Here is a 12710-nt window from a genome sequence, read left to right as displayed (position 1 = left end):
CCATTTGTGGCAAGACCAATAAGAGCAAAGAATGAATCCTTACTCTTAAGATTCCAATGATGAGAAGTAGAAAAGTTATATGGTAAAATCTACGAAAAATCCCAGTAGTTTTTTTTTTTTTTAATAGGCTAAAAACATAGTAAACCTATGTACATCCGTCCTATTATCATCTTTCGTTTATTAAGCTAAAAAATAACATTTTTGCTATATTTAATAAAATATTTCTTGTTGTAATATCTTATTATATTAGAATCGCTTAACATCATTCGGAAGTGTCCAGAGATGGGATCGTATAAATGGGAGCTTAGGACGAATCCTAGAATTGTTGTAACCCCCTCAACAATATTAGATTTAAAATTGCATAGGGGGTCTTGCTACCCTTCCCTTCACACATTCTTGGATAAACCTCTGGATGATAACCATAAAATAAACCACTATCTAGTCATTCATAATCATAATTCTACGCCGAATTTTGTGTTTTCCAAACTAACTACAGGCGCATTTTTGTATAGCATGCGTCGTTTAGGAGTTTTAAGCCGAAAACTGGTCAAATAATTAACCTTTTGGCCATGTTGATGAAAATATCCCAACTTTGAAAAGCTACAGCGGCTAAACGGCTCGGCCGATTTTGACGTATTTAACATCAATCGACGCGAATTTTAATGCACTAAAAGACACCTTTGAACAACATTTTCCTTAGGATTCGTTATTTAGGAGTTATAAGCGAAAAACTGAAAAATGTGCAAAGTTTTCATAGTTTTTCGACTCCCAAAACTTAAGCAGACGTCAGAATCCGTCCCAAACTCACAGGAGTCTTATTTGGGACCCCCAAAAGGTATTAAAACACTTTCCAGCTTTAGACGATTTTTTGGGGAGCATATGTCTAATTTGCCTGGGCTATATTGTTTGTTTGCTGTTATATTAAGTTCATGCTCGCCTGGATTTATTGTACGGGTAAAGGACACATGATTAATGGAATTAATCTATATTATTTTTATGACGAAAATACATGAATTAACTCTTATTATAACTGATAGGCTACATATTTATCCATTACTGTTTCGGGGTCACGTATTTGCTAGGTGGAACGTCAGCTATGCTTTGTAAATAGGTGACTATTTTTTTAAACTCTTACAGATTGTATTAAGTAAAAAATAATCACACCTTGGATTAGAGAGCAATAATTACTCCTTCGTAGAATTCCAAAACCAGTGCAATATGTTATACATTTGTACATATGCCTCAAACCATGTGGTTTCATATCACATAGTTTTAAATAACTGGGACTTGTAAGATGTGGGTTTATATAGATTAGTCATATATAACATGTTTTCATACAACAAAGTTGTTTACAGTTTGGTTCCATACAACGTATTCTTATACAACATGATTGAATACAACGTGATCTTTTCTCAAAGAGATATGGATTTCCATGGACATAGTAAGAAAGGATTTTTGTTTGAATGTCTTCTAAGCGTCTTAGTCTTTTTAGTCTCCAATTCTTGGAAAACTCCTTAGAATTTCAAGCCTTTGCATCATCTTCTGATATTTAAAAAATAGTGTAAACACCAAGGAGTTGCATCTGTACTTACTAGCTGCGTAGAAAATCTCTCAGTTAGAGTAGTATTTGAGAATTTCACTAAAACAACTATTATTTATATTATATTAAAACTTATGTCAAAGTATTATTATATTTATAGATGTATTACAGATTTTAATAATCCTTAAGTTTTGGTTCTGTACTTAAAAGTGCAGAGCAGACACATCAATTATTATGAAAGTAGATGCAGAGACGCCAAGCTGAACACCATAAACCGTGTCATTCGAGCTTTTGCCTTCACATATTAGCACCACAATCCTCAACAAACTCTATGATGACATTAAACAAGCTGGACAGTAAATCTATTCAGAACTCTAAAATGTCTTGGTGTACAAATCTGCGATTTCGTGGATGCTGATATCTAAATTGTATGAAAGACTGCGGTAAAAACTCAGACACTGGAATTTAAAAAGATACTTTTGTCATTTTTTTTAACCTGAGAAATTATTGATTAGAATGGACAGTATTTTCACATTTTTTACGTTTGCATGCAATTTATTTTCGTTGATTACGATAAGCGAATCTTTTTTTAAGTCAATTGCACTTAGATTTAATGTTTTGATAGAATATTAAGTTTATTACCAAACGCCAATGTTCGTCTTTGAATACAAAAATCTTCAATACAGAAAACATTCTTTCACTGATGGTTTGGTTAATGGTTGGTGGGTTTTATTGGCTCAAATTCTAGATTTTTACCTGTATCTTTATACATTTTAAATTGCTTACTATACGTAAAAGAGAATATAGACTGGTAATAGTGTCTGATCCGACATTCATGCACATACACAAGAAATAGCCATTATCTCAACTTACCACTTACAAGACTTACACTTACACAAAATAGCTACAAATATCTTAATTATACAATTTGTTATAAGCTACCCCCTTCTGCAGAAACAATTCCTAAAAAAGATTCAAAACTTTCGTTGATTCATGGTTAAAATTAAAATGTTTTTACTCTGTAGATAAGTTCTTGTCCTTGGAGGTTTTAGATACAAGTGTTTGAATAATTTAAGGTCAAGGTTTTTTTATGTATTCCATGTCTATGTTAAAAGTCTATTTGTTTTAACGATAAGATGCAATTTTATACAATACCTACTGTTATATTACCTACTATATTATTTTTGACAAGGTCAATTAATTGCTTCTTTAGCTGAAAGACAATAAAGAGATTTTTATTTTGATGTTGGTTATGGTTTAAAATCACATTTAGAACGTTTAGTGCCCAAAATATTCGTGAAAAATAAATACCCCCGCCACAGCAAACCTGCATACCAAGCGAATTTCCGTTTACCTGGCTTGATTTTAAATAAACATTCCCTTAAAAGTTGTCACATTATTTAATTATTTAAATAACATAAATTTTAATGAAAACTCGGGTTTGCTGCTACCGGCAAGGTAAAATTAATGGTGTGTTTTTTTTATTGAAATGTTGATAGCATAGTATGAAATAAAAAAAATCACCATTTTTAATTGAAATACATTTAATTGAAATCAAATCAAATCGTTTATTTGCACATTAGATTTGTATACAATAACATGTAACAAATATCATGCATCGTCAATATTTACAAACTAAAACTAAAACATACAACATGAGAATCTACATATATACACATTATAGGCTTAGAAATTCTGAGACGGAATAAACGGCATTTGAGCATAGAAAATATTTTAAGTTCCTCTTAAATAGGGACAAAGAGTCTTGGGATTTTATTGCCTGAGGCAATTTGTTAAAAAATTCGATCCCCCTGTAAAACGGACTCCTCTCAAAGGCCGCAGTTCTGTGCCTCGGATAACAGAGGATGCCTCCATTTCTCGTCCGGTGGTCATGGAAATGCCCTAGATGTTGAAATTGATCCCTGTTGACAAAGGTCAAAATGAGGACCTGCTGAATGTACAACGAATGTACTGTAAGGATGCCAGAATCTTTGAACACTTCCTTGCAAGGATGGCGATGGGAGAGACCGAAAATGCGCCTCAGAATCTTTTTTTGGAGCTTAAGTATTCTTTCCAAATCAGAAGAGCTTCCCCAAACGGCAATGCCATAACGCAAAATGCTTTCGCAATATCCACGATAGACGTCCACAAGAACTTCCCTGCTACAAGTTGAACTGAGAATTCGAATGGCAAACAGAGCAGAACTGGTGCGGTTAACAACACTTTGCACGTGACCATACCATTTGATGGAGGAATCAAAAATGACACCTAGGAATTTTGTGGTCAATGAGGGATTAGTGAGCTGCGTTTCAGGACTACTTTGATTATTCTGAGACGAACCAATCAGACCAAAATTGAGACATTGTGTTTTGTCTTTGTTAAGGAGAAGACCATTGTAATCAAACCAACTATTTAAGCTCTTGATGACCGAAGTGAATCTGTTCTCTAAGCTGGTTGCATTTGGGGCCTTGATTAGAAGTGCTACATCGTCAGCGAATAAATTCATGTGACAGTCATTTCCTTCATAATGGAGATCATTGATGTACAATAGGAATAAAATAGGAGAGATAATGCATCCTTGGGGAACCCCTCGCCGAGAAAGCATGTAGGACGATGAGATCGGACCTGAGGAACTATTTATGGAAACCTTTTGATAACGGCCAGACAAGAAAGAGCGGAACCACTGCAGAGCAATGCCTCTGACACCATAATGAAAAAGTTTATCCAAGAGGATCGAATGGTCCACACAATCGAAAGCTTTGGATAAATCGCAGAAAACCCCCATCGTCTTCTGCGATTCATCCAGGGATCGCAATATCCGGTTCGTGAAGTCATAAAGAGCAGAAAGAGTGGACTTCCCTTTTTGGAAACCATATTGATGTGGACTTATGATATTAAACCTTGACAAATGACTAGAGAGACGACTAAGAACAACCTTTTCATAGATCTTTGATAATGCCGACACCAAAGCAACAGGCCGAAAGTCATTTGGCAAGTGGCTGTCATTCTTTTTTTGAAGAGGGAATATATTTGCGAATTTGAGTTTTGATGGGAATTTTCCTTGCTCTAGGGACTGATTTATCAAAATAGACACAGGGTAAGCCAACTGATGACCACAAAATTTCAAAATATTTGGAGAGATACCGTCCCACCCACATGAGTTCTTACTCTTTAGCGAGCCGATGACATTTAACACCTCGACTTTGTTGGTTGGAGCTAGAAACATTGAAGATGCCACCTGTGGGGAAAAAGAACGCAGCCTTCGCATAGATCCAGTCCCACAGGGTATCGGAGCTAGAGAAGTTGGATTCTCAATAAAAAACTTATTAAAATACTCTGTCATTAACTTTTTGTCAGAAATGTTTTCATTATTATTTTATTTCATTTTCATTATCATTATTCACATTGAAAGACAAGCAAACTCCAAACTAATTCTTTTCCTCCATAAGAATAACATGAGATTTCAATTTACACTTATTTGGAATTTTCTCCGTAAGCGTCAGGCATAAGAAAATTCTTCGATATATCAAATCATTTGTTTTTTTAAATGTTTACAAAATGGTTTAGAAATCAAATGCAAAATTTTATGTTTTTGGGATAAAAATGGGAAAACCCAATTTTGACCCATAAACCACCATTCCCATAGTCCGAATTAACGCAGGTTCACACGTTTGTAGCAAATTTGATCAAAATTGGACCATCTTTGCTTGAGTTATCATGCTAACTGACAAACACATACACACACATAATGTGTATATATACTATATTATACTACCAGGTCTTACCACCAGACCTTCGGTAACATCTTATTCCCTGTAAGGGAAATTCGCTTAGAGACAAATAACCACCAAACAATCCCCATGATGTAAATACAGTAGTCGTGTTATATTTCCAAACAGAATATATAATCTCCCTGCGATGATCAGAGCATACAATACACAAGAGTCATCCGTTTGTTTGTTTCCATTGTTGTTTTCACCTTATTTAAAATCTATAGCTATTAGGGAATTATTTCAGTATCTGAAAGTCCTGCACGATTCCTCTATGATCATAATTTTCTGTGCATTTGTTATCATATCTGTCGTATTCTATACCCTTTTCGAACATATGAGAGTAAATACAGTAAATAAAATATAACCAACCGTGAGAGTAGTTTTGTACCGACGATACAGAATGAAGACAAAGTACTCCTATCGAGTTTATAGTCACAGCAAGTTCCGAAGCAATATATTTGGTGTTTCACCACCTTCATTGGTTTATCGGAAGCCAAGATATCAAGTTTTACGTTGGTGCAAAATCAACGTCATACGAGGGAAGCGCTCGTGCGAAGAATTTCATTTCGGCTTCGACGTCGCATCTACGTCAATAACATATACGGGTCCATTTTATTTGGTCCGACCTTGGTGCCCCACAAAATGTGAGGCTAAGGGGTAAGAAAATGTTAAATAAATGATCAACCTATAGACATCATACACTCAAATGTGAATGGGTATTACCATTGACTATATATACCTACAGTAGTCAATGGTATTACCTAAATGATTTTGAGCACTGCTTAGTTTATTTGGAAAGGTATAATTCGTTTTAATTTTAAAATGTTTTTTGAACTTTTTAAATGTTGCATTATTAGCATTATTATCACAATATATAGGTCTACATTATTTTTTTTATGTTTCATGATTTAATTACTTGCATAATATCCCACATTTAAAGCAGACCACTGGAGAATATCATCGGGAGGCTATATGCTACAGGCCTGCGATGGGTTGGAAAAATCAACAAGAACAATTATATCAGCTTCAAACTACACTGTATAGTGTATCAGCTTTTTACACACCTAAATTTTATCAACACTTTAAAGAATAGCCCAACATTTAAATTATAATCTACACATGTGTAATGCTAGTTAAGAATAAACCGCACATAAAGTGTCTAATATCAAGTTGCCTTAAAATTGCTGAGAGAATAATAAACCGTATGAAATGAGCCTCTGTTTACCACCTGTTTATAGCAAACAAAAACGTCAAAAACCCGTTTTGTTTCTTAATTACTTCATAGTTCCAATAATAAAACGTTTCACAATACTTGAAGGTTACATATAACTGTATAAAGTGTGAGAAAATATAACTTTATATAATCTTCTGATCCAAACTAATAAAGATGTGAGTATTAGGTATTAGGGAAGAGGATAATATGGATGGAGCCGTGATCGAGAAGATAATACCTAGCGTTTGTGTCAGAGATGTTTCTTCCGATTGAAATTCTGGATTGAATAATTTATATAAATCATGAAACGAACCTGTTTACACGTTAACTGCGCGTGAACGACTAGAACGAGGAGTTGTAATTGTATTTCGTCATCTTTATACATTGTTGATATTTCATCACTGTTAGACGGACTTTTAAACGAATAACGCTGAACCAATGTTTTAGTTTTCCAGCAACGTAATTGACTCGAATCGTTTAATTAAATTAGTTGGTTTAGAGAATGTTTATAAAACATTATAAAACAATACGTTTATAATGATATTCCATATTGAATGTTCATTTTAAAATGGAAATTATTGAATTTATTGCAACAGACCGATTTTAAAAGCTTATGTTATACGTACATATATATTACATGACTATTTATTCAATTGAGTCATGTATGTTAACCTAAACGGGGAAAATGTCCCGATGTTAAATTATCATGTTTACAGTATTCCTAACAGTAAACCTTATTTTGGGAAGTGATATCCTGGTCTCCTGATCATTTATATCCTGGTATCCTGAACATTTATACCCTGGTCTCCTGATCATTTATATCCTGCTCTCCTGGTCATTTATATCCTGGTACCCTGGTCATTTATATCCTGGTCTCCTGATTATTCATATCCTGGTCTCCTGATCATTTATATCCTGCTCTCCTGGTCATTTATATCCTGGTTTCCTGATCATTTATATCCTGGTCTCCTGGTCATTTATATCCTAGTCTCCTGATCATTTTTTCCTCTCTCTCCTCTGAATCCCACACGTGTTTACTCTTTTCCCTTCTTAGTTTTTGTAATTATTTTTTATGGTCATGTTTATTATTCAATTAATTCATGTTTATTCCTTTATAACTGCGTGGTTGGTTGTTAACTATGCATATGACTATGATATGTATATGGAATCCATATATTTTCATTAAACCAAAATATTGCAATTTTTTTAGATACATTTGTTTTTTGTTTTTTTGTACCTCAATAATAAACCCTCATAAAATCAGAATATTTTTTGATGACCTTACATATCTAGATAAAAATTATAAAAAAAGATAATTAATAAGGAAAAGAGCAGAATAGAGTTAATATTTAGAATTAACTTTATTTCTCCCAAATCACCATAATAAACATGTAAACAAATTTAGGGTTTATGGGAAAGATAGCCCGAATAAATTTATCACGAAACCGATTAACGCTGCTCGAATTAAAAATATAGAAATAATAAAGAATTAAAATATATCATCAAACAGTAGGTTTGCCCCAGTAGGTTTGCTCGGTTGTTCAACAGGCGTGTTTTTAAACACGTTTATGCCTTAACAGGGCAATTTTCGAATCCCTTTTCTAGAAAGCTATATTTTTAACGTCGAGATTACGAAATGTAGGAAACGTTTTTATGTCTAAAAAAACAATCAAATGATTAATTTAATTTTGAACTTGATATAATATTTGTTATTCTCAAACATATATATATATATAATATTTTATAGAAAGTTACAAAAATTAAATGTACTGTAAGACAAAAATGGATAACATTGATGCTACTACAGGGACGAGTGACTACCGCAAACATTGCCCTATGTCGTGACTGTGGAGCTTCGATCAATGATATTTACAAGAAAATCTCATAACTTGTCTTCCTTCGTCGTTTTACCTTTCGAATTCACATATTTATGTCCTATATCCGTCCTAAATGTTTGTGTATTTAGCAAAAAAACCAAATGCTGTGAACATTTATCCGTGTATGGTGAAATATACAGACTTTATATTCAGTAAATATCAAAATACAGCGTAGGAAAAATGCATAGAAAACGAAATATTTAATCCTCACTGTAGTATTTATTTTAAATTTATTTTGACAAATTTCAATAGTGTACCTGATCTATTTCGAGTATAATGTTTTAGCAAGTGTTAAAATCTATATTCGTCAATCTGCAGTGATAAATGTTTTTTACATTTTATTTTTTTAAATATTGTACTTCCGTGTGTATATCCTGAATTGGTGCCTAGTATTATTGCTTGAATAATATTGATTCTTGATTTTAAAAAATATTGTAGAAAAAGATTAATTGTAAAGATTTCAAATGAGAAAGTCGTCCAAAACATTGGCTTGGAGCTGAATACATTCTTATTACTCTGATAAAGTGACGCATTTTGGAAATAACAAACTGTTTCCTCCAAAACATGACACAGCACTCTTGCATATCATTAATATACAACGTTTGAATCCTCGTGCGACGCCTGAGTTGTAAATTGGAAATGCTTTGTTATTTTCAACATTCCTGCAAGTCCAACAGTGTGATATTGGTCAACAAGTGCTATTTCTATGCACAAAGATCTTAAACATTGCTAACTCACAATGTTCATATTTGACATTTGAGAATAGTTAAGTGATAACTGATTTATTTTGTTCATTATTATCCAACCCAACTAAAACAGCGGAAGCAATTGTCAGGTAAAAGTAAAACATAGAAGCTACATCCTCCCCTTTTATAATAGCAAAGTTTGGACCAATGTTCAAAGTTTGGCTTCCTCCAACAAACATTTGTCTAAGGTACGAAGTTCGGGTTTAAGTGAAAAATAATATGGTCGTTAAGTTTTACAATGCACTTATAGAATTAATGTAATCTTGTTCATATGCAAAAAAAAATTTATAAATTATTTATACTAATCTGTTTTATACTAATCTCTTCCTTTAACATAATTCCTCTTTGGCGTCAATCTAAGGTCCATTATAAGGGATAAGATGTGTAAAAAGATTGTAAAAATGAAAAAGAAGGTTACCAAATTATCTTATTTTCGGCAAAGTGTGATACAACATACAATTTGTGTTCGTTTTTATAAATAATGCGACAATTTCTGCATAAGAAGATGGAAATGTATAGATGTAAAATATGATAGGATACACATTATCAATTAAATAATGCATATGGTCACTGAGCTCATAAATAGAGGTATATTAATAAATATTATATAATTACATCTATATAATATAAGGCAATAAATTAATTTAATATTTAGATGCGACGGGTTCACACCTTACAGATAGTTAATACCAATACCATTTTTTTTTTTTCATTTACTGATTTAAACAAAGGAAGATTAGTTAATGTTTTATAACTAAATAAACTATAGGTAAACAGTTTCCTCATATCTAGCCATTATAGAACTGTTTCACTCTTAGAAATTATGTTCACATTTGTAGGGCGTAACTATTTATCTTTCGCTTTACATGTTTGAGAGGTTTCCCACCCAGAGAGAACTTTTTCCACCCAAATATTTCAGGACAACTTGTAACATAGTTTCGGCAGTCAGCTCTGATATATATTGTCTAACACGTGGTATGCTAGAGGGGTTTTGAATATTTCAAGCACGAATGGATAATATTAACTTAAAATAGATGAAAAAGCTATGTGTTAAAAATACTTAAGATAATGCAGACTAGTTGAAGAAGTTCAAGAATGTCAGAAAGTTGACTAACAAAAGGATTTTGTAATTGTCAGTACTATTTTCGAACTAACAAAATTCATAGTAGTAGCCTATACATGGAGAATAGGGTGTTTTTTTTAATAGCATAGAGCATTTGTCGAATTATTAGATTGTCATCAGGTAGTGTCCAAGGAAATAATTTGTCTATTTTTGGAGGATGTTGGCAATTAAAACTTCTCCTTTCACCTGTTTGTAGATATCGGCCACTGTGTGTACGTGTTTGGACTGAGGTTGGGCGAGTTCTGTCAGCGGGACAGTGAGTGTGAGACTGGCCTAGTCTGTATGCATACTGGAGACACACGGTCCTGCCAGCCAGCTGTAGCTAGTCGCAAACAATACAGTGAGTATCCATGCATCTATTATCTACACACATAATCCAATAAGTGAGTGTGAGACTGGCCTAGTCTGTATGCATACTGGAGACACACGGTCCTGCCAGCCAGCTGTAGCTAGTCGCAAACAATACAGTGAGTATCCATGCATCTATTATCTACACACATAATCCAATAAGTGAGTGTGAGACTGGCCTAGTCTGTATGCATACTGGAGACACAAGGTCCTGCCAGCCAGCTGTAGCTAGTCGCAAACAATACAGTGAGTATCCATGCATCTATTATCTACACACATAATCCAATAAGTGAGTGTGAGACTGGCCTAGTCTGTATGCATACTGGAGACACACGGTCCTGCCAGCCAGCTGTAGCTAGTCGCAAACAATACAGTGAGTATCCATGCATCTACTACCTACACTCGTGTCTAGATCTACACACATAATACAATAAGTGAGTGTGAGACTGGCCTAGTCTGTATGCATACTGGAGACACACGGTCCTGCCAGCCAGCTGTAGCTAGTCGCAAACAATACAGTGAGTATCGATGCATCTATTATCTACACACATAATCCAATAAGTGAGTGTGAGACTGGCCTAGTCTGTGAGTGAAAATTTAAAAACGTACGTTTTCATGTCCCTAGCCTTTTACTTCGTAGATACTGGTTTGTAGTTTATTATTATGTGTTTTAATATTTTTTGGGACGGGGGCAACATGTTACACACATTTATTTGGTTTTAAATAGGTTCTAGGTATTTTTTTCGTATTTTTAAAGTCTCGAAATTCACGACCATGACGTGTCCCTAGGGTACATTTTCCAACTTTCACGCTGTTTTTAGACTAATTATTCATGCCGAAATATATAAAGCCATATTATTATGTCATCAATGGTTATTAAACTTACAAAAAAGGAGCATATTATAATTTTATTGTAATTGCAAACTGACTACCATGACAAAATAAGTCTGTCCCTCGATTTGGCGTCACGACCATTTGGGAAAAATTTTCAACTTTGGGGCACGACAGTGGCAAGCCTGGCGTCGATGGAGTCAGTTGGTTTTAGAGACTAGTTCGGGGTGTACGTCAGGATTGTAGTGCCGGTCGTTTCGAGTTGAAAGGAGGAATTACAAGATTAATAAAGGAAAGATTGTGTTTTTTGTAATTTTGGTGTGTCCATGACCGTACGTAGTCATTCGATGAAGTAGACATGGTGTTATTTTTAGTTTATAAGATATTTCAATTGCTAGATTAACCTAGAAGTTCACTTTGTATCCTCGAACATGAGGTGCAGGGCTACCGCCAGAACAGAGCCAAATAACACGTAATTTCACGACCAAAGTTTCACGACCATCGCGGTTTTTTTCACGACCAATCCAGCCTTATGGATTATAGTGTGTTTGGTCGTGACAATAACTTTAATATAATTGTAAATTGAACAGTTTAGTTCAATTGAAACACATAATTTTATTATATCTAACAGTATAATTGAAGGATTGTTTAGAAAGATTTAGATTATTCCAGACAATTCACGACCGTACCGCTTGTCCCTGACCATCACGTTTATGATTTCTATCATAAAAAATTCAAAAATTAAAATATCGTCATATTTTAATGTTTTATACACAAAAGAAGCACACCTCTATAAAACATAACGATTTATCGGGTCTCTGGTAAGTTTTTTCGGAGTTATACAAACTTAAAAAGATTTTATTGGCTTTTTTTCAATTTTTTGAGTTTTTTCTTTTTTTCTAGAAAGACCAAATATACCAAAAGCTCAGTGACCTTTTTATTGTATAATGGTCATAAAAGTAAAATAGTTTGTAGCAAAACATAGTTATAAAAAAAATATTAACTATTTTTAATATTCATTTAAACGTCCGTTATGGTCGTGACAGAATTTTGTGTTTTTCCACTAAAGATGCTCTTTAAAAAAAAAACTACCAAAGATATTGCGTTACCATGGACATTTTATAAAACTTCAAATGTTAATAAAATAAAAAATAATAATAAAAGTTTTGAAAAAAGGGGAAACAAATTTGCAAAGTGCTTTTCCTGAAAACGTACGTTTTTAAATTTTCACTCCTGTATGCATACTGGAGACACACGGT

At 33.6% G+C, this 12710-nt stretch overlaps 1 protein-coding gene across 1 annotated transcript in view; it reads left to right on the top strand.

The window, feature by feature from the left end:
- LOC128998034 (ITG-like peptide) overlaps positions 1 to 12710 on the top strand; it is a 97713-nt gene that overhangs the window by 72440 nt on the left and 12563 nt on the right. The window contains exon 4 of the mRNA XM_054423975.1: positions 10469 to 10612. Coding sequence (XP_054279950.1) covers positions 10469 to 10612 — 144 coding nt within the window. The remainder of the gene's footprint in view (positions 1 to 10468; positions 10613 to 12710) is intronic.

This window comes from Macrosteles quadrilineatus, unplaced genomic scaffold (genome assembly GCF_028750875.1).
Source record: "Macrosteles quadrilineatus isolate MER2022 unplaced genomic scaffold, UCM_ALF_1.0 Scaffold_7__1_contigs__length_78375512, whole genome shotgun sequence".
Lineage (NCBI taxonomy): Eukaryota > Metazoa > Arthropoda > Insecta > Hemiptera > Cicadellidae > Macrosteles > Macrosteles quadrilineatus.
The sequence above is the reverse complement of the archived record's forward strand: the minus strand, read 5'-3'. Positions and strand labels throughout refer to the sequence as shown.